A 23,837-nucleotide genomic window follows, 5' to 3' on the forward strand; every position below is an offset into this window, starting at 1 on the left:
TTGATACAAACCAAGCTGATACATTATCAGAAGACACGTTAAACGGATTAACAAAAATATTACGACAGATTCTAATTTTAGAAAACGCGTTAATGAAGTGAGGTAATGTGTGTAATATAATGAGGGCGCATAAAATTCTCACCGAGGGCGCCGCGTTGCTAACCCTGGGCTAAATAATTTTATATTGCACGAGTAAGATAATTGAATTCTCAAGATTTAGGTTCGACTGATGAAATTTATACACTAATACTACCAAATATATTACATCGAAATATATTTGGTAGTATTAGTCTCACGCACTTCTCACGCACTTCAGATAAACATTTAATTTCTAAAATACACTTCATTATTTTTATCGTTTTATCTACACTATTTTATCAATACATTATTAGACAAGTAGAACCAAACTATAGCGTATATAAAAAATTTATTTATTTTTCACAATTACAATATGAAATGTCATATGAGACGTACGATTTTTCCCCCTGTTAGCAACTGAACACGAGTAAAATACATAAAAGAAACGAAAAAACAATTACCTAAGAGTCCTATTGACTTTCAATTATTAAGATCGATTTTAACATATTTATATTCTATATTATTTTCGATATCGACATCTTAAAATAGCTTTAGTTTAGACCAGTGATGGGCAAACTTTTTAAAGAGTGGGCCAAAGGAAAGGGAAAAAAAACTTTAGGCAGGCCAATATAATTTATTAAAAAATAACAATGATACATTTTACAAAATTCTTGTATTTTTTATGATACAAAGCCCTATTAACGACAGAAAGATTATGAAGGAGAATGTGGTTAATGAAACTTTGACTGCATTTCTAAAAGTTTCTCATAATTCGGTTCGAATTGGGATGCACTTATTCTTAGAAAAAAAGTTAAATGCTCATCTGTCAGTCTGTTTCTAAGGCAACTCTTTCGAAGTTTCATTGTAGAAAACATTCCCAAATCTGATATCTCATGCCCAGAAAGTTACTGCTATGTTTGCTTCATCATATATATGTGAAGAGGTAAAACACCTTTTCACATATATATGATGAAGCAAACATAGCAGTAACTTTCTGGGCATGAGATATCAGATTTGGGAAAGTAGATTTCGACAAGGACTTGTAGAACTCTAATTTGGAACATTAGGAAACAACTGTTTGAGTTGAGTGTTAAATTGTAATTCAATCAATTCAAGTTGCAAGTCCGGTTTCACTGTTTACAGTTCACATTAAAACGCATACCGAAAATTTCAAAGTCTTTTTCAATGACACTGAAGTCTTCAAATCTTTGTTCAAATTCACCATGGAGTCTTCTCAGACTATCTTCGTGACTCTTAAGCTTTTCCTTCATCACCTGGGCTATTGAATTCAACCTCGGAAAATGAGAGAAGTCATTCTTAGCAAGCTGATTCGCGGATAGAACAAGTTGTAGTTTAAAACCTTTGAGATGGCCCCAGATATCATTGATAAATTGATTTTTGTTTTGCATCTTGACATTCAACTTGTTCGTGTGGCAGAGAAGATCCGTAAAAAATGTAAAATCCGAAAACCATGCAGTATCTTCAGGGATTTTATACTCTACAGACCCTTGTTTCTCAAGAAAGAATGTCGATATTTCGTCTTTCAGTTGCCAAACTCTCTCGAAGACGCGTCCTGCGCTAAGCCACCTTACTTTCGAGTAGTACAATATATGAGAGTAATCAGATTGCATGGATTCTAGAAACTCCCGAAATTGTCTATGAGCAAGCCCTCGAGATCGAATAGTATTAACCAGCTTCACAATAACGTCAAACACAGATTTTATATCTAAAGCAGATTTACACAGAGCGTCTTGGTGTATGATGCAATGTAGAAATATAACATTGTTATCTGAATATTTTTCATTGAAGATCCCAACAAATCCAGATTTTTTCCCTGTCATATTTCTCGCTCCATCTGTTGTTATAGTACATGTGCAATTTATAGGTACTTCTAAAGTTGAAATTCCTTCCATAAATTCGTGAAAAATATCTGATCCTGTTGTAGTTCCCTTCAACGACCTCATGCATGCAAGTTCCTCTGTAATACAGAAGTTTTCGTCAACACCTGTTATAAATAATAGCAACTGTGCAGTATCATTTATATCAGAGCTTTCATCCATAGTAATTGAGCAGAATTTAAATTGGCCAATCTTTGATCCCAACTGTGATAATATGTTTTTATCTATTGCTACGATTCTAGAAGTCACTGTTTTCCGAGATAAGCTTATCGTTTCAAAATCTTTTTTTTGTCAGGACATATAATATCGCAAACTTTGAGCATGCAGTGTTTAACAAACTCTCCATCAGAGAGGCGCAATATTGTGTGCTACAGCATAACTTGCATGTGTAGCTGCTTTCTGAGAACTATTTCCTTTCTTAAAAATACTTTGCTGACCTGCTAGTTTTTTGCGTAGATCTTCTGCTGTTTGTTTTCTTTCTTCTTCGGTCATGGCTCTAACCTCGACATTGTTGTGCTTAGAGTTGAAGTGTCGTGAAATCTTATATTCTTTGTATACTGCTACAGTTTCGTTGCAGATGAGACATAGTGGTTTACCTCTAAAAACTGTGAAAAAGTATTTCCAAGTCCATTCATCTTTGAAAACACGGCACTCAGAATCAACTTTACGTTTCTTAGATAACATCTTAGGGCTAAAATTTTTCACAATATGCAGAGTAAAACTAGCAAACCAACAACGCTAAGACAGGTCTGAATCAAGAAACGTGTTTCAATATCTAACCACGTTGCCAGTTTTACTCTTCGCTACAAAGTTGCCAGCAGCCAGTGCCTTTCACTCTCAACATAACATTCCAATATCTAGGATGTCAATAAATTTGGCTGTCGTCACTGATATAAAACGAAAGAGAGGAAAAAAGAGGAAAATATTTATTTTTCTTATAGCCTGTATTCTCTTTTATTCGTCAGATTAGAAATAATGTCGCGCGGGCCGGATAGAACATTTCAGGGGGCCGCATCTGGCCCGCGAGGCGTAGTTTGCCCATCACTGGTTTAGACTAATATAAAATTATTTTACGTTGTTTAATTATTTTGCCAAAATAGTTTCAATAAACACCTCATTCTTATATTTAGATAAACTTTCGTATCAGGTTTCTTCTAATCGTTATAAAAATTAAAATTTCAGTTACGGATACGTAATGCCTGTGGAAAATAAATGCATTCACAAAGAGAAGAACGAGAAATTTTCTGGATCTTTCGGAAAAGTGGCCAACAACGTAGGCAAACTTTTAAACATTTGTCTTAAATATATAATGGAATTAAATTTGTTTAAAATGGTGTAGTTATTTATATTAAATACTTATTCTATTTAACCTTTTCATTATTCACATTATCGAAGTTATAACCGTAACGTCAAAAACTTAAATTAATATGTTGCTTATATTGACTTATTATAGACTTCAAAAATTACTTTTCAATTATTACTGTTTTTATAGTACTTTATTCATCCATTCATATTTTTCATTTGTCGCAATGCAAGAACATTAAATAAGATATTTCAATGAAATTTAAATAGCGAGGAAAGGCCATCGAAGTGGATATATGGAGGAAAATTAATCAGACAATTATTTCTTTTGTGGAAAACAGAGGATGCCGCCACGCCGGTAACAGACTACACATTTTTAATGACATCGAATGACGGTCGGGCGATCCGACGTTCGAGCAGTGAAAGTTGCAGTCTTACATCTGTAGGAGACTCGGGATCGAATCTGGACCGGACATCCCGTGGATTTTGGAAAATGAGCATGAAACCAGACAATAAGTTACTGTTTTTTTAAATAGACCCGTTTGCCAAGGGCTTGACCCAAATTACTTTTGAGAAGAATGATTTGAACTGTGCAACCGGGAGAAAAATGAGGGTGGATACACTTTGCCCGAATCTCTTCAGACACTTTTTAAAGTTTGACTTTAAGTCTGGAGATGACTTGCTGCCAGTGAAAAATTGTTTAATTATTGTTTTCGGTTTACGAGTGTATTGTAAAATTTAAAAAATGTTAGTTTTCGGCGAAAACATTTTAAATATTGATTTGAATGTGGCCTATATATACGTTATTTATATAGGAATACCATTGAGAACGTCAATTTTAAGATCCGCCAATTTCTGCCTGCACTTCCCGTCATATTTCCTACAGTGTTTGTAACGAAGATTACTACGACTCCAGGTCAAAGATTGGATCTAGTACAAACTTTAGTGGACTCACGCGTCACTAAAGTGTTAGTAACATTATCTCTGCGAAATGTTTCGGTAGATACAAGTTTTCTCACTGATGCATTTTGCCGAACGCTTTCATTTTCTTTGCTCGACCGAAAGGATAAAGCGTATCAGTTAGACACCTTTAAGTCAATAATATTATATCTGTAGTTTCTTCTGTAATAATGTTTTCGAATTCTCGTTTATATCCAAAGAACAAAATTTCATATATGTCCGTCAAATTTTCTAGCAAACGGTTGCCAAGACACGATCTTTTCTGATCGTCACTTGTTCAGTGATCCATTTCAAATCCTTTCCCCTACACGTTTAAATAAATTTAATTATTCGAGTAAAACTTAACAATTTTTAAGACAATTTTATACATTTAGAGAATTACTTTCTTATATTTTCATTGCATATTACTATTATTAAAGTACACTTAATTTTTTTCATTTCTGCTTGTACCAATATGTTCTAAATTAGTACGAAATACGTGCGTATCGTATACGTTAATTTGTTATAAGAACAAAATCGAAATACATACTGAAAATAATCTACATGTAACACTATCTAAACGGTATTAGTAATTATTAAGACTGTTTTGCATTATAGATGGCAGACATTACTTTTTCAAAGTTCTTTATTACCTACGATTTATTCCACGCGACTGAATTTTCGTCGTTTGTAGCAGTTCGTTCTATATCTTTCATAATCAAACAAGAAGAAGCATTTAGTTGGCAGTCTATTATTAAACCTTTCGCCTTTCAGGTAAACGACTTACTCGTATATCACATTTCACAAAAAAAGAATTCAAAACTTCACGGATGAATTGCCTTTAAAGTACAAGTTTAACACGCATTTTTTTTTTCAGATATGGTTGACGATATTCGTTTCCACTGCACTTTCCGCCCTTTTTTTAACTTGCGTAATTTATTACGACAAGCGCAAAAATGAGACAGGAAAAATTTGGACACGGAATAAAACTATTTGGTTTATGTTTGCATCTATCACTAATCAAGGTAATAACATCATTATAAATTTAATACATAAGTTTAATCTTAAATACTGTTTTTAATTAGGAGGCGATTTGAAAAAGATAGTCGGCATTCCGTCTAGATTAACCGTCGGAATCTGGATATTAGCTGTTTTTGTACTAACGGCTAGTTACAGTGGATGTCTGATGGCATTCGAAACTACTCCCGTTTTGGAAACTGTTCCGACGTCATTTCACGAATTAGCCTCGGCTGTTAAAAATGGAGAAATCTCTTGCGGAACATGGGACCAAGGAGCAATTTATACGTTCATTCTAGTAACCTATGAATTTATAAAGAGCCGCTTTTAATTTTTCGTATATATTTCTGAACGGTATTTCGTATTATATTAAGTGCTAATTCATACATTTATTTACAGAATTCTAAATTTGGAGATGCCAAAATAATAAAAGATCACATAGTCTTAAATAACAATTTTTTTGATATTCGGAATGATGAGATTGCCATTTCTAAATTACAAAATGGCCGATTCGCGTTAATTGCCGATAGATACGAACTGACACAATACGCTTCGCTCTTAAAAGGAAAATGGTTCGTATCGGATGATTCAATCGTAACATTCATTGGAGCTTATGCCATTAGAAAAGGATTTCCGTATAAAAAAGATTTGGATACGACGTAAGGCATGATTTGAGCTTTTTAATTGCAAATGACGTTTTAGATAATACTTATTTCGTACTACTTTTGATACACAGAATAATTCGTCTATACGAAGCTGGTATTATCGACTACATTTATAAAGTTAATACCGACCAGTGCGTAGAAAATGACGTTGGATCTTACAAGTCATTAGATTTGGAAGAATTATTAGGAGCATTTATTCTTGTCGTTATCGGTTACATAACATCTGTTGTTATTTTCATATTGGAAATAAATGTTGGTAGGTTAACTATTTGATGATTAATTTTAGTATATTTTTACTGATATATTATTTAAATATTATAACTGTTTCAAATTTTAAAAAAATTTTGTATTGTTTCGTGTATTTTATCGCCTATTTTAATCTTTTAGTAATTTAAACGAAATGTTTTTACATTTGTTGCTTTCGTTTGTTACTTTTTAGTATTTTATAGTTTATATCTTCATTCGTATATCTATGATGATTAGAATTAAAACTCTCTTTTAAACGTAACATCTACTTATGCAAAAAACCGGTATGTTTTTAATAGCATTAATTTACGTAAAATTCTTGAATATGGAAGACTTATTAAACATGTGTCGTTACAACATAAAATGCTTGTTGAAAAATAGTATAACATATTCATCCATATTTCGTAGAATTATTAAAGATAATTGTAAGTTTTATAATGTTAAAGTGAAGAATGGAACAAATAATGGACGTGTTTCTCATTTATTCGACAGTTTATTTTTCGGATTATAATTTTTAAAAATGTGTTTTTTTTTTGTAAAATAGGGCTGGCGGAAATACAGTATTAAAACGTAAAATCACGTAAACAGATAATAAAAATATCTTTACTCGCCATGTCCAATCACCAGGAACAAACTATTCTCCACAGCAGAGACGACCTTCCTTTAGAGGCTACGCCTCTGCCAAATTATGTAAAACAGTCTAAAATGTCCACCGGTGACAATCCCTTCACAATTTAAAATTATAAGATTTCTTTGTAAAATAGGGCTGGCGGAAATATAGTATGGACATGGCGAGTAAAGATATTTTTATTATCTGTTTACGTGCTTTTACCTTTTAATATTATTTTAAAAATGTGTTGTTATGTATTTTATCATAACGGTCAGTGCCGTCTTTAGGGGAGGGCCTACGGGGCCCGGGCCCAGGGCCCAGAGAGTTACAAAGAAAACAAATGGGTTACTTGAAAGGAATAAACCATTAATAATACGATTGAAATTACTCCTCCCACACGTAGTGTGAAGTGTTGAGTACAGGGTGAAAAATCTCACTGGCTAAAAAAAATAAACATATTTTCTGGGATATGTTAAAAGGGTGAGAGCACGATATCCGTAACCGGTCTCGCCCGTGCTAGCTACACCAGCGACCCTTAGGTCTGTAATCTAGTATTGATTCTGTTTCTTAATGGGGGCCCCTCAACATTCTGCTGGCCCAGTTCCCCTTACGTTCTAAAGACGGCACTGATAACGGTAGCTTATTCTTGCGAAGTGAAAACAGCATAAGGCACCGCGTAGTTATATAAGAGCACATCTTGTACGAAAAAGAAATAATTATCCATACCATGTGAATAACGATCCATTTAGAAATTAAAAATTAAAATCAAATTGATAATATTTAGTTCGATACCACAATATCTAATAAATAGCCAAAAAGCTATATTGCTTTTTATTAAAAAGAACTGAATAAACAAGATTTCATCGTATTAAGTAAAAAATGGCGGTTGGTAAATTATATTGTTATTCATAAATCCCAGTATCGCAACTGTCTTCCTAGGAAATTACGTTACTGGAATTTGCGTATAGATTTAGGACTAAATGTATATAGACAATATTCTGCATGATTTTCCTTATGTGCCAGTGAAAGAACAAGTGAGAAAACACTATTTTTGTATTTTCTTTTTAGAAATTTTCTTAAAATTTTGTCTTGGCAATTTTTATCAAATATATTCAATTTTTTGAAATATAGTATAGATTATTATGAAAATGATATAACGTTGAAAACAATATATAACTCGTAAACTATCAGTTCGTGTATATTTAATGAATGTTGTTCAATAAAAAATTTTAAAATGTAGCGTTTATAAGTAAATAACACGTATAAATTTCTATTTGTACTTATATTTTTATGATTGTAAAAAATTTATTTTAACGACTTATTATTCCTTTTTCTTGTAGACAAATTTCGGAAATTGAAATCATAACAGAAGCGAACATTCTGCTTGATGTGAAAACGAAAACAAAACGGAAATAGTTTTCAAAATGATTGACGTACAGTTTACGCGAATATACTCTTATTCTAATTCTAAAAATTAAAAATAATTGTATATGTAACGCAATAAATTATAATAATTCTTAAAATTAGTTCCTAAAATCCAAGACTTTAAAATGACATAATGTTAGTTAGATATTAAATTGAATAGTGTAGGATACGATAATATTTTTAGTATATAATAAAGTATTTTTGGCATTACAATTCGAAAAATTACACAGAATCGTTATTACGGGATGAAAATAAGCAATTATCTATCAACAATCTCACGTCAAATTTTGAGGAGAACAAGATGCATTGTCTACAATTTTTTGGCTAAGGTACTTGAGAATATAACATATTAAATAAAATAAAGTCTGTATAGCAATCGTATTACACATTTTATAGAATATTTTGTGCACATAAATTCAAAAATCTATAAAGACTTTCAAATATGTAATATTCATAGCTGTAACTTCGTATTCTAGCTGTTTGTATAACGTACTTCTAACGGAAGTCTAAATAAACGAAAGTTTAAAAGTATTTTCTCATTATTTGTATTAAGATTTTATATATTAAAAATATTTTACAATTTACTTAATTTTAAAACAGTAATTCGAACATAATTCGTTCCTAAAAGTTGTTAGTAGTATATATATCACCGCCTTTGGGATAATTTTGTAAAAGTTTAACACTTTATAACTTTTATCCTACTTAGTGTTTTTTATGTCACGATGATAATTAAATAATCGACAACTCTCTCTTTTTTACTGGAATAAAAACAAGACTTCTTTTATTGAAAATAAAGAACAAAGTTTACAATGATAATATTATTTAAAAATTATACAAAATTATAAGTGTATAAATTATATTTTAAAAAATAATGATTAAGTTAAAACTTATTTTAGAAAAAAAGATTAAAAAAATTATAGTTTTTCACATATTTTCGCTAAAACATGAACAAGGGCAAAATGATAATTATCTGCTATAAATTTGTTCGATAAATGTTTCTGATTGGCAATGAGTATGCACCAATTAAGTTTAAGCTTGAACTCTTCCATAAATTTTTTGGATAATTCTTGATATTTTGAAATAATGTCCCAATCTACATCGTTTACAAGTTCTCTAATAATTTCTTCATGCAATTGTTGATATCTACGAACAAGCTTCATATTGAAGAAATATTTAAAAGTTAATATGAAATTTTGACTCAGTCTTTGATATTGAGACACAAGATCCCAGTTCAGACGATCGTGATATCGAGTCAAAAAGTTTTCTGATAGAAGTTGATAGCGACAAATATCATCCCAATTAATTTGTTGAACATGCTTTTCTATAAAATCGCTGGAGAAGCGTTTGTTTTTCCAAAGTTTACTCCAATTTAATTTATGTTTGTAATCGTTAATAAATTCATTACTAAGATTAGTTTTTTCAGAAATAATATCCCAATCAACTTTATCTTCAAGTGATCTTATTACTTCTTCGCTTAAATCTAATTTGGAGAAATCCTTCCAATTAATCCCCGCACCTATTTCGCGAACTAACATTTCTACCTTATTATTATCCATTATAATAAGAAAAACGATCCTTCCTCTTTCAATACTAGATATAAAGAATAAATAGTTTTATTGATTGACTTGCTTTATATATTTTTTATGACGCAACTACTCGGGTCAATGAACTTAAAAATGATGTAAGCGCAATCGTTTTTTTTCACTAATAAACTGGTTTTGTGTTAATGAATTATTAAATTAAACAAGACACAAAATTTTCGGAAAAAAATATAATTTATTGTTTTTTACTTTCGTATTCAAAATACATTTTCGGAATATTATTTTCTGGTCCACAATGTGGATCGTGCTTGTCTGCGTCCGTGAAACACTGTTCGAAGTTGTCGAATATTTTGTCAGATTTCTCTAAAATTTCTAAGCTGAAATGATGATAAGATTCCTTCGCTGTAAGCATCCAACGAAAATGTTTTACTTTTGGTTTAAACCGCGGTCGAAAATCTACGGAGTATAGAATTTTAACGGTCGGAGGAAACTGTTGCGCCTTAGCCGATGCTTTGGCGGATTCTTCCGCCAACTCGATGCAAGGGAACGAGCTTCTAGAGAAGGCGTAAGGAACTAATAATTTTTCATTGATGGGAAAAAACGCAGTCCAACGAATTGCGGGTAACATATCGTCATCGCAGCCTTCCATTATTTTTTCGAATAAAATAATTTTAAATTCGCGATTTGGTTTTATTATGTTTTCGCGCATGCGCACTAATGTTTTGTGATTTGTTTTAATACGCAACGATTTTTGGTTTTAAACATTATTTTACATCATGTCGCGTAAAACAGTAGCCGTTCTTGTTAGTATAATCTGTTTTGAAATAGTTTTTGTAACAGTTTTTATAGTTTTATTAAGTAGATCGGGTTTTAAAGAAATTGATATAAAAAATACTACTTGCGAATATTCTTTACATCTAGATAGAAACATTTATTTACATAAATGTGCAAATGCTGGAAGAGTTGTATATGATATTCGAAAATTCACGAGCGAAGGACTACCTCATAAATACATCGGTGTGCAATTATTAAAAAAGGAATTTGACTTACTTTGTACGAAATGCGTTTAAAACACCCATCGAGTTGTATCGTCGTCGGTCCATCGCAATCTGGAAAAACTTCTTTAGTTCGGAAAATGTTGCGTGAAAATATCTATGAAAAACCTTTGAAAAGAATTTTATGGTGTTACTCGATGTTTCAACCCTGGTTTGTCGAAGAGAAAAATATTCATTTTAAATGTGGTATCCCCGAAAATATTGAAAATGTAGATTTAATAATTATAGACGATTTAATGCATTCTTTAACCGAAAAAATTGCCGAATTATTTACCGTTCAATCTCATCATAAAAATATAAGTGTTATATTGATAATGCAAAATTTATTTCCTCGTAATAAAGTAATGAGGGATATAAGTTTAAATACTCATTATTTAATATTATTTAAGAATAATAGAGACGAAAGTCAAATCAACTGTCTTGCTCGACAAGCGTTTATAGGTAGGATGTCCTACTTTAAAGATGCATATTTAACCGCAACATCCAAACCGTACGGATATTTATTAATTGATTTCCACTCCGTCTACAGATAAAGAATTGTGTTTAAGAGATTCCTGTTTTCCCGACAATCAAGGTGTATATTGGGTTTATATTGCACAAAAATGAAGAATATCAAGAAACATTATCATTTGTTAAATGTGCTTGCAAAGACAACACCTGCTCAGAGAAAAGCGTTGTTAAAGGAAGCTTCTGCCGATCAAATAAAAGTTATATGTGAAATTTGTGAAAACACTTTTCAAGGTCGTTTACCGGTTAAAGTCAATAAGTTAAAAAAATATAAGGCATGTATAAGAAAACTCGCAAATAAAAAAATCGGTCTCCAAGCAAAAAAGAAGATTTTAGTAAACCAATCTGGTGGATTTTTAGATGCAATTTTAACTCCAATTATATCATTAGCTAAATGAATTTTTGGATTATAAAAAAATGGCTCAACGAATGGCATTAGTACCTCCCGAATTAGTACCTAAATATCAATTACAAAAACCAGAAATACGATTACACGATAATATCCAAGATTTATTAGAAGAAAGTACTTTGAAGTCTGAAGTGATTTGAAAGTTAAATTATTAAGTCAACTAATTTCGAGATTTAAACAAACTATTCACGCACCAAAAGAACCGATTCGAGTCTCGTTGGTATCTCAACAAGAGGTCGAAGAATCTCAACCATCGTTGGAACCGACAAAACCATCGACTATCGAAGATCAGATATCAGTTTCTGTCCCGCTACCATATCAAAAATATGTTCCGCATATCATTCAATTACTAAAGCAATATCAATACGATTGGAACGAAAAAGGAGAATTTCTGGTAAATAATGAACCGGTAATTAATTCTCATATAGCAGATTTGATGTCGCATTTAATGCGCAATCGAAAATCTACTATCGTACCTGTCGGATTTAACGAATTTTATCAAGCGATTATTAAATCTAATATTCCCAGAGAATGGATAGGAAATAAAGCACTATCGAGTCGATTAAGAATAGAAGAATCGCCCATACTTCGTTTTCGAACACCTTCGATTCCACCGCCTCCGATACGATCAATTAGTAGCGGAAGAAAAAAAAAGAGTTTCGTCTACAAAAATTCCTAAACGGATTGCATCGTCTAAAAAAAAGCATATTTCATGGAAAGATTATTAAGCTCTATATATTATACTCCATCCCATCCTGCATCGTTCGGCGGCGTAACGAGACTAATAAAAGCGACAAAGTTGCCTAGAAAAACCGTCGAACAATGGCTATCGACTCAAGATACATATACGTTGCATAAGCCTGTACGAATAAATTATATGCGTCGTAAAACTAAAGCTTTATATCAGGGAGAACTATTTCAATCCGATCTTATGGACGTTCGTCAATTTTCGAAAGACAATAACGGAATAAAATATTTATTAGCAACTATCGATGTGTTTTCTAAATATGCCTATGTAATTCCGGTAAAGGACAAAAAACCCGAAACGATAAAAAAAGCATTTCAAAAAATATTTAGAAAAGTAATACCTAGGTTGATACACACCGATAAAGGGAAGGAGTTTATGAATTCTGTTATTAAGGAATTGTTTAAAAAACATCAAATAAATCATTATTATACTCATTCCGAAACGAAAGCGTCGGTCGTAGAACGATTTAATAAAACTCTAAAAAATAAAATTTATCGTCTTATTACTTATCGAAATTCTAATAAATATATCGATAAATTAAATGATTTGGTAAAAGCGTATAATCATAGTAAACATCGAGCTATAGGAATGTCTCCGGCCGAGGTGAAACCTAAACATCATTTACAAATTTTTAATCGACTTTATGGTAAAACGAAAGCTAAAATAAAATATAAATATAAAGTCGACGATAAAGTCAGAGTTTCTAAAAAACGAAAAACTTTTACGAGAGGTTATTTACCAGGTTGGAGTAAGGAAATTTTCATTATAAAAGAAAAACACAATACAATTCCTCCCACATATGTGTTGAAAGATTATAACAACCAGACGATTAAAGGTCGATTTTATACCGAAGAACTGCAGAAAGTAAAAAAAAAATGGATAATTTTTATGTGACTCTAATAAGCACGACAAGTATGGATTTTTTTCCAAACAATACTCAATTCTCCTTTACATCGAAAATTAATCCACCGATAAATTTATCAGGATCTTGGGAAGTGGCATTATCCCAGATAATAATACCTCGGATGCGTGGTTTAAACCTCTTAAACAGTGGGAACAGTCAGCCGTAGGACTTTCACTTAGTTGTGGAGCTAAAGCGTGGGAAATTTTTTAAGAATTTTCCCACGCGTTTTTCTCGTTTCCGTTTAGGAAAAAAAATTTTTAAACAGTTACGTCTTGTAAAGAAAAAATCGTTCTTTATTGTCACATAATTTTTTTATATATGAATTTTTTTCGCGATAATTTTTTGCTAAAAATTTTTTTTTCAAATTTATATTAAATTCTTTTTTGATTTTTTATCCGATACGATTTTTTCAAAACTTTTGAATTTATTTTCAATTTTATAAAATTTTTTAAAGTTTTAGGCATTTAAGTAATGACGATTTTTTCCAACCTGCGAATCAAATTCAAGAAAATGTAATTGACAGTTAACGAATTTCATCCACAACAATAGAAGACGTAAAGGTTGTTATGACTACAACTGGCGGCCTTTCCCCCCAGACTGAAATGTGGGTGAAGGTCGTCTCGTGTTCTACTTTCTGTAGAAGTGACGTAATCATTGTAAATAAAAGAAAATTTCAGTATATCGTTTATTTAAAATTTTAAAATTCCTTGTTCAAATTTACGCCGAAATATTAAAGCGAATTAAAATATTAGCATTTTGTAAATAAACTTACTTGACATATAATAAATTTAAATAAATTAATCTTTAAGAAACAACAAAACAATAAAAAAATGTAGAAATATTTTTATATTCATCTTCACATTTATAACATATGTTATCGTCATTGACCGATATTTAATTTTAAAAACAATTTTCATCATTGGCATGCATCAGAAATGAAAGCATAACTTCCCTAAAACACTTCACTGAGTGGGTTCGCTTCACTCTGAAAAAGCTGACAGTTTTATCTCAGAAATCCAATGTGTGACCTACTTTCTCGAACATAGTAAAACAAACTAAGTTACAGTACAACAATACACATAAACACAAATAAATTAGTAGCCCAATAATACATACTTTCATGTAAATCCATATGTTATATCCAAAAGTCAGTTTTCCCAAATTGTCGAAAAATAAATTATTTTCAACTTTTCTTTCTGAATTTAGAAGTAATTCACAGTAAACTTTATGCCTTAAAATATCCATTGCAATCAACGCAAAATGTATGAATCCACGTAATAAAAAATTATCGCAGTGAACTTCGAATAAACGAGAAACACAGAATTATCGAACCGCACTTTACGAAATCTGGCGCGAACTGTCGTATACAATAAACAAAACGAAAATGCTCTTGTCCAATGTCATCACGTGACAAAAAGTTTCTAAATAAACGCTAAAAGTTTTAAAGAATTCTTTCACAAAAACCGATGAATTTAATTAATACACAATAACTAAATCTGCTTAATAAAGGTTAATAATTTTCCATTATAATTATGCAAATTAGATATAAAAAAGATCATCGCGCAAATTCTCCCGCGAACCATGGATGACTCTTACGTCATCTGGATTGAAGTTTCCTGCAAAATACTGAAAATTTTTATATAATTATTTTACTAATCCAGCCAAATTTAAATAATATAAAATGTCTAGATCTGTTTAATAAAGATTAGTAATGTACTATCATTAATATGGAAATTAGATATGACAAAGATCACTGTGGAAAAATTCCCGCCAAGATAAAAATAGCTTTCGGTCACGTGATCACCAAGAAATACGCCTTAAATTTAATGTTTGTGTACAAATTAATAGATTTTAACTAATGTCATCGTTTAAAATTTGATGTTTCTGTAAAAATTAGTAAATTGTAACAAATTTCATCAAAGACAACAGAATAATTTTCAGCTTATAAAAACTCTACAATAAATGATTATTTCTTCGAAAGACGTCGATATGCACGAATAAATAATAAATATACAATAATGCTTTTATCCATTTTAAGTGGATATTGTAAACATTAAGCTATTTAATTTGTTTGGCTTTTATAATTTAGTTTCCGAATATTTTACTGTGAAATTCCATTTAGTAAACATAAACAAAGACAAGCTATTAGTTATAAACAGGACAATAGAATAATTTTTACGTAAATTGAGTGTAAATACAGAAAAAAACGAATTATATCAAAGATGGAAACAAACAAGCTTACATCCCCAGAACAGAGCTTATAATTTGTTGTCAATTTCAGCCTGTTCCTACTTCGACTGTTTTTTGTTGGTAAAAAGTTAATGTTTTAAGATGTTCTTAGTGAAGAAACATAAAAGTATCGAAATATAATATTCACACACACAAAAATATTCATGTATGTTGACATTAGAAATTTAAAATCAATTATAGAATGTCCTGGATAGAGATATCGTGTGATTGTTTCTTCTGTCTTATTTTGTTTTTCTACGTGAAAATAAGATATCTTTTATAACTATTGATAATATAAACATTTTGTTTCTTTATATATTACTTCAATTACAGCTGCAAACTTTAACACATGGAGCATGTGAGAAAGTATTATTGTATAGATTATTATATTTTTATGAATACAACTGAGACTCGTGACAATATATATTAACCTACTTTAAGTGTCAATATTTTATTTAGAATCATTTTAAACGTTATTATTACATCAAATTATGAAATGGAATGTTCCAAGTATAGGATTAAGAGGGAGGAGAAAGAAGCCATGCGTGGGGAAAAAATGAGTTTTTATCTAAATTATAATAAAATTTACTTATATTTACGAGAAATATCGATAATTTTCTTCTGGAGAAATGTATCTTGATAAAATTAATTATCTATATGAATGAAACTTTCAATAATACATTAGTTACAATGGCTGACATTCCTTTCTTACCCTTTCTGTAGTATGTCTTGTGTATTAAACATAGTTTCCTAGATTATAGCATAATAATGTGTATAAAAACGGAAAATTCTGTTAATTTGTAAACGCAGATAACTATCACATAACAAGCATACTGTAACCTCTGTATATTTAAAGTCAGGTATTCGCGATTGAATGTTTCTAAATAAGCCTGTTTAATCCGTAATTTATTTGACAGAAAGAAATTGTTTATGGCCGTATTTCATTTATATAATGTTTTTCTCGTGATATTATTTCTAATATCGGAAAACATTTCTAATATGGACATACATCAATATTTTTAATTCTGAATATTATATTTCGATACTTTTATCTTTATTCACTAACAACAAAGTACTTTTATTTTAAAAAAATAAGTGTTTACCAACAGAAAACAGTCAAAGTAGGAACAGGCTGAAATTGACAACAAATTATAAGCTCTGTTCTGGGGATGTAAGCTTGTTTGTTTCCATCTTTGATATAATTCGTTTTTTTCTGTATTTACACTCAATTTACGTAAAAATTATTCTATTGTCCTGTTTATAACTAATAGCTTGTCTTTGTTTATGTTTACTAAATGGAATTTCACAGTAAAATATTCGGAAACTAAATTATAAAAGCCAAACAAATTAAATAGCTTAATGTTTACAATATCCACTTAAAATGGATAAAAGCATTATTGTATATTTATTATTTATTCGTGCATATCGACGTCTTTCGAAGAAATAATCATTTATTGTAGAGTTTTTATGAGCTGAAAATTATTCTGTTGTCTTTGATGAAATTTGTTACAATTTACTAATTTTTACAGAAACATCAAATTTTAAACGATGACATTAGTTAAAATCTATTAATTTGTACACAAACATTAAATTTAAGGCGTATTTCTTGGTGATCACGTGACCGAAAGCTATTTTTATCTTGGCGGGAATTTTTCCACAGTGATCTTTGTCATATCTAATTTCCATATTAATGATAGTACATTACTAATCTTTATTAAACAGATCTAGACATTTTATATTATTTAAATTTGGCTGGATTAGTAAAATAATTATATAAAAATTTTCAGTATTTTGCAGGAAACTTCAATCCAGATGACGTAAGAGTCATCCATGGTTCGCGGGAGAATTTGCGCGATGATCTTTTTTATATCTAATTTGCATAATTATAATGGAAAATTATTAACCTTTATTAAGCAGATTTAGTTATTGTGTATTAATTAAATTCATCGGTTTTTGTGAAAGAATTCTTTAAAACTTTTAGCGTTTATTTAGAAACTTTTTGTCACGTGATGACATTGGACAAGAGCATTTTCGTTTTGTTTATTGTATACGACAGTTCGCGCCAGATTTCGTAAAGTGCGGTTCGATAATTCTGTGTTTCTCGTTTATTCGAAGTTCACTGCGATAATTTTTTATTACGTGGATTCATACATTTTGCGTTGATTGCAATGGATATTTTAAGGCATAAAGTTTACTGTGAATTACTTCTAAATTCAGAAAGAAAAGTTGAAAATAATTTATTTTTCGACAATTTGGGAGAACTGATCTTTGTTTGGATGTAAATGAAGGCATGTAAATTTATTTGTGCATATAATTATCTAGTTCTAATTTCGAAACATTTATGGCATTTAGTGTTTATAAGCGTGTTATTTAGACATGTCTACCAATTTAGTGCTAAAACGTAGAACTACGTCAAAGAAGAATACAAACTTTAATTAGCAAGTAGTATCTTTATTAGAAAACTTATTTGTTGGTAGATTTTTTTACATTTAAAGTGTAATTAGATGAAACTAAATGGATGTGAACATAGAAAGTTGAATATGGCAAGAGTAATAGATAAAACTATTATTACATATTACTCGATCAGAAAAATTTACACTTGAAGAATTTTGTTTTGATAATTATTGCCTAGGGTTTATGTCGAAAATATTTTTCAGTTATATTTGTAATTACAGTTAATTCGAATAGTAATGGCGCTTAAATATTTATAGAATTAATTGAAGTTTTCGAGTTTTGTTTTGAGGAAACTGAGGAAGGCAAGAGTATCTACAGTTGTATAATGAACTGAATTTAAGTAAATTAGGTGACTTTGTATGTTTCGATGTAGTTTTTTATAATATTACGATATACGAACTTTCGATTTTGTAAATTGTATTATACTAAAAAATAAAGTTTTTCGTTATTCTCCTACTTAATGATGTATTTATAATGTTTCTGAACTAAATAATACTTATTAAATTGAAATCCGAGCTTTACAAAGTACTATGAATATTAGAGAAGACCGTTTTACTATAAACTACTACGCTTTTACTACAGCTTACTCCAATGTTGATTCTACGAAAAGTAGGTCAGACAAGGACCGTTAGACTAATGACGTAGGCTGTTTACTTTTTCCGGTCGCATCGGTGCACTCCCGATAGCGTCATTTACAGAAGTCACACCTACTTTTTTCTGACGCGAGCCAATTAGGAATATTAATTTTTTTAACCAATCAGATGACGGCGGGAGATTTAAATTCGATTTATGTCGATAGATGGCCGTCTAAAATTTCATATTTATTTTAATTTTCTTTCTTTTATTGTAAATTCTCGAGAACTAAAGGATATTCCAAAACAAAGTTGGAGAACCCAACTACTCGTGAAAATTCTACGACTTCACGAAATGGTCCAGGTATTTTATAAGAATTTTTGAACGGCTATTTCCGTCCTTCACCACTGCCACTCGATCGCCTTGGACGGCTATTTCCGTCCTTCACTGTTAAGAGGTTAACCAATCTCTAGTTGAAAATAACGAGTTATATGTCATTACTACTAAGATGAAACAAGATCATTTAGAGCAGGGATGGGCAACCTTTTTCTATGTAAGGGCCACATTTGAAACTTCTGAATTAACGCGGGCCGCACATAAGAAAAAAATAAAAAATACGGGTAAATCACAAATATTTATTCATAAATTAACATAGGTATACTGTACTTAATGTGACTGCTGGAATTGATGCGAATGTAATATATCAGATATATTTGGCTGAATATTTGTCATTGCTAATTTTAAATTATTTTTTAGATGAGAGTCTGTTAGCCGATTTCTTGTTTTACTTTTCACTAAATTCATTGCAGAAAAAAACTGTTCGCATACGTAAGTTGTACAAAATAAGGACAGAATTTTTGCCGCATACTTTCTTAAGTTAGGAAATTGATTTTCTTTGATAAAAGTTTTATAAAAATCTACCAAATTTTTTTCTTTAAAAGTATCTTTCAAATCTAAATTACTTTGCAAGTCTATTAACTCCAATTGAAGTTCATTTGGTACGTTTTCTATGTTTACTGAAAAAGGTGCCGTAATTATTCGTATTTCGTTTTCTCGGCTAAGAAATTTTTCGAATCTATTTTTAAATTCTTGTTCTAGTTCTTCGACTTTCTCTGCATATTTAAAATAATTTTTAGGTTCGGTGCGTTCTAATAAAGTGGGGAAAAAGTGACAATTTTTGTTACGCAATTGCGTGCTCCATAATTTGAGCTTGGATATAAATGCTTTTATAAAGGTTATAAATTCAGATATGATAAGATTTTTTCCTTGCATTTTTATATTTAATTCTGACAAATGCATTGTAATATCGACAAAAAACGCAAGTTCTGTCAGCCATTCGCAGTCTGAAAGTTCTTTAACAGGTTTTCCTTTCATTTCCATAAATAATTTTATTTCTGGTAAGAGATTGTAAAATCTTTGTAAAACTGAAGATTTGCTTAACCATCTGACGTCAGTAAAATAAACAACGTCATTATTTTCAGCATCAATATCAGACAAAAATTCTTTAAATTGACGATGGTTCAATGCACGACCTCTCAGAAAGTTCACTGTGGATACTACTATATCCATAACATGTTCCATATTAATTTTCTTAGCGCATAAATTCTCCACGTGCAAAACACAATGGCAAATAAATAAATCATTTGGATTTTCGTTTTGTGCTAATTTATTCGAGAGAATACCAATTAAACCGCGTCGCTCTCCTCTGAAAGACTGGGCGCCATCAGTTGTAATTCCACTCAGTTTTAATAGTGAGAGTTCATTTTTATCTAAGGTTTTTTCTAAAGCCCCGTACATAATTTCTCCTGTAGTATTTCCTTTTAGCCCAACTAAATCTAAAAATTCTTCAGTAATGTTTAATTCTGAATCAACGCCTCGAATGAAAATTGCAAGTTGAACCGTATCTGTTATGTCGGTGGATTCATCCAAACAAATGGAAAAATATTCAAAGGCTTTTACTCGTTTTTTTAATGATTCGTCAACATTATCTGCCATTTCATCGATTCTTCTCGCAACTGTTCGTCGAGATAAACTAATATTAGAAAAAATCTTCTTCTGATCAGGACATATAATTTCAACTGCTTTTTCAATACATTGCTTTATAAACATTCCATCAGAATAACAATGAAGAGTTTTTGCCAATAGATTACAAATTTCATAACTGGCTTTTGTAACGGATTCAGATTCATTATTTGTTTTCATTAAGAATGCTTGCTGGGAGGTTACGGCTTTCATCAGTTTTTCCACTTTCTGTTTTCTTAAGTCTCCAGTAAACTGGTCGTATTTATTGGAATGTTTAGTGGTGTAATGCCTTTTAACGTTATATTCCTTAAAAACTGCAATACTTTCCGAACAAATTAAACAAACAAGATTTTTTTCATAATGAATGAAAAAGTAATCATATTTCCACGACTCATTATAAATTCGATTTTCATCTTCAATTTTTCTTTTCTTTCTTGTTGACATCTATAAATTGAGGATAAATAAAATGAATAAAATACTGCACTAATAAATATAGTAAAAGCTCGATGTAACAAACTACTATGGAATTGAAGATATTGGTTCATCACAATGAAAGTCCATTTTATCGCGATAACTCATTACTACGGACTCGTCCGTTATATCGAACAGTATATTATTATATAGTAGAATCACGTTAGAACGGGATCTTGATTAAATTGATTTTCAACTTTAGACTAATTACCACCTGTATCAAAATTGTCTACATAAAAAAAAATATTGTTAGATTAAAGCAAAAAACGAAGAGTAAAAACGGCTACTACTGCTGTACTTTTCTTAATTTAAAATGTTACCCTATTACGCAGCCTAAATTATATCAGACAAAGTAAAAGACTTTTTAGTTTTAGTAGAACTGTCATATTTAAGAAAAGTCTGTTATTTTTCTCTCTCTATCGAAATGTCTGAAGTTGTCTATTTATTCCCAGACATTTCTTTACCAACTTCATCTTGATATTTTCCATCTTAAATCTAACGAAATATATCTATTTTTTGTATTAAATCTAAAGCTTATCGTCTTCTTTTATGATCCATATCTTCGCTTTACAAACAATTGAAATCCACGACGCATCACTCATGGCGAAATGAAACCAAAACTAAACAATGCTGGGCTGCAATTTTTAATCACATTTTTAATTAATCTAATTTTTAAGGTATATGTTCTCCGCCTCAAATTAGTAGTGCCAGTCATTTATCTAACTCCTTTCGGGGGAAATTTTTGAATTGAAATAACGTGACTTCGGTTTTGAACCGGAAGTTCGTAAATAGTTAATTGGGGCCTCCTGCCCCTAGTTTAAGGAAAGACAGACGGACGACAGTGGGAATTTATAGATTTGCAAATTTTTCAAGTTGCAGTCCAAAAACAAGTCGATCAGAAAACAAAACCAAAACTGCATGTAAGGTGAAAATCTACACCGAAAAAATAATTAAAATAAACTTTATATTAATTTTGCGTTTACTTTTGTCAAATAAAATGAATAAAACTACGACTATGGGGAAATAACTAGTCACTTCTCGACTTACGACGGGATTCGGTTCCGCAACTTCGGACGAGGTGATCGTAACTCGAGAAGTGACTGTAAAACAATGACTTGACTAAATGAAACGGCGACTAAAAAGTCCGTAAGAACCATGGTCTGCGAGGACTAAAAAATAATCCGAAGTAGCAGGAGTCCGTTACAAGGAATGAGTTTTTTTTTTTTTTTTAATAATTTTCTTTTACTTTTGGCCAGACCGACATCAGCAACCGTTTGTTATATCGAGCTTTTATTGTACAAAACCACGTGCGAACCTCAAGGACAGTTTTAGCATTGAAAATAATGCAAAGTTGAAACGTTTTCATATGTGGGTTTTGTATTTTATTACTGTCCAGTTCTAAGTCTAAATTGTTCTTAAAATATTAATAATTCTATAGTTCAAACATTTTTAATTTCAATTTTGGAAATTAATAGTAACATTTATTATTAAACAGAAATTCTAACTTGGATATTTAAAATTCGAAATTCCACATTAAAAATTCTATTTTCGTAAAATTTCAAATATTTAACATACCTTTTTCTATAATTCGGACAAACCACAGTAGATTAATAGTAAAAATGTAGAAAATACCAAAAAATTAAATGCAACGATACAAAGCGTTGGTAAAACTTTACAGCTCAATATGAAGTATCGTGTGAAGTCGGGTTAAATTACCAGATACCTTGCAATTAGAGTTGGCCCTCGGATTGGTTTATTTTTGCGTCTTTAAGGGGCAATAGAATTGTTTACGAATGCATATTACTCCCTCGAGCTTCATTTAGTCTTGAAAAAGGGTCAAGCGCGTATGGATAGTCAACAAAAGTACACGTGCATTTGTAAACAATTGTAGCACCCCTTAAAAACGCAAAAATGAATCAACCCAAGGGCCGTCTCTAGCTGTGTCGAATATATATACGAAGCGGGTTCTTGGTATTTAGTACGATTACAGACGAGTAGATGTTAGTATTTTAAATTTTTATTTTATAGACCGTTATATTGTTTTGTAATATTTTGTGCGACGCGGGCCGCACAATATACTAACGCGGGCCGCATGCGGCCCGGGGGCCGCAGGTTGCCCATCCCTGATTTAGAGTAAAAGCCGAAAATTTATCTACATTAATTCCATTACATCCTATGGGAGATGTCAAATCAAGTAATATATTCGAGAATATTACGAATAATTTGAAAGCTTTAGGAAAGGATCGTTTTATTAAATTTTCTTTTAACCAAGACGATAGCACGGTGAAGATTCAACTGGATATTGATTGCGAATTACATATAACTCCAAAAGAGGGACCAACATTTCTTTCTATGCTAAATTTAGATAATCAAAAACTTTTCATATTAACGGGACAAGAACAATCATTTCAATATACTCCATCTTTAGAAGATTTTAGTGGAGAATTTATTACTCTAATTGAGAAAAATAGATATGTAGAAAAAATAAGAAGCGAAAATGTTGAAAATACGATACAAATACCGAGTGGATTATACGGAACAAAAGAATTTCTTAAATCATTTCAAATAATAAGTTTTAAATCACTTCCAGATAAAAAATTATTATTGAAAGTTCCACGAGAAACTTCCGTAAAATTTAATAGACAATTAAAAGATATATTAGGATTCGATCGATCAGAATATCCTGAAGGAGAATTTATAGGGACCTATCCTCTAGAATTAAATGCAGGAATAACGGAAATATT

At 30.7% G+C, this 23,837-nt stretch overlaps 3 protein-coding genes and 1 pseudogene across 3 annotated transcripts; 1 reads left to right on the forward strand and 3 right to left on the reverse strand.

Annotated features, from left to right (window-relative positions):
- Positions 1-1,208: 1,208 nt before the first annotated feature.
- Positions 1,209-2,138, reverse strand: LOC136976200 (general transcription factor II-I repeat domain-containing protein 2-like). Its single transcript, XM_067271426.1, has one exon. The coding sequence runs from the start codon at positions 2,136-2,138 to the stop codon at positions 1,209-1,211; it is 930 nt and encodes a 309-aa protein (XP_067127527.1).
- Positions 2,139-2,321: 183 nt separating this feature from the next.
- Positions 2,322-2,660, reverse strand: LOC136976201 (general transcription factor II-I repeat domain-containing protein 2-like). The gene has a single exon (XM_067271427.1). The coding sequence runs from the start codon at positions 2,658-2,660 to the stop codon at positions 2,322-2,324; it is 339 nt and encodes a 112-aa protein (XP_067127528.1).
- Positions 2,661-3,171: 511 nt separating this feature from the next.
- LOC136976202 (glutamate receptor ionotropic, delta-1-like) lies at positions 3,172-6,172 on the forward strand. The gene is made up of 6 exons (XM_067271429.1): positions 3,172-3,249; positions 4,836-4,991; positions 5,095-5,242; positions 5,303-5,532; positions 5,634-5,893; positions 5,971-6,172. Exons 1-6 carry the CDS (start codon positions 3,172-3,174, stop codon positions 6,170-6,172), a joined length of 1,074 nt encoding a protein of 357 aa, XP_067127530.1.
- Positions 6,173-19,266: 13,094 nt separating this feature from the next.
- On the reverse strand, positions 19,267-21,066 carry LOC136976203 (general transcription factor II-I repeat domain-containing protein 2B pseudogene; annotated as a pseudogene).
- Positions 21,067-23,837: the final 2,771 nt, after the last annotated feature.

This window comes from Centruroides vittatus, unplaced genomic scaffold (assembly GCF_030686945.1).
Source record: "Centruroides vittatus isolate TY-2023 unplaced genomic scaffold, ASM3068694v2 contig_397, whole genome shotgun sequence".
In the NCBI taxonomy this organism is placed as follows: Eukaryota; Metazoa; Arthropoda; class Arachnida; order Scorpiones; family Buthidae; genus Centruroides; species Centruroides vittatus.

Coding starts and splice junctions, on each gene's coding strand:
- LOC136976200 (XM_067271426.1), bottom strand. CDS start 2,138: ATGGATGAAAGCTCTGATATAAATGATACTGCACAGTTGCTATTATTT.
- LOC136976201 (XM_067271427.1), bottom strand. CDS start 2,660: ATGTTATCTAAGAAACGTAAAGTTGATTCTGAGTGCCGTGTTTTCAAA.
- LOC136976202 (XM_067271429.1), top strand. CDS start 3,172: ATGCCTGTGGAAAATAAATGCATTCACAAAGAGAAGAACGAGAAATTT. Junction 3,250..4,835: donor TCGGAAAAGTGGCCAACAAC/GTAGGCAAACTT, acceptor TTTGCATTATAG/ATGGCAGACATTACTTTTTC. Junction 4,992..5,094: donor TTAAACCTTTCGCCTTTCAG/GTAAACGACTTA, acceptor TTTTTTTTTCAG/ATATGGTTGACGATATTCGT.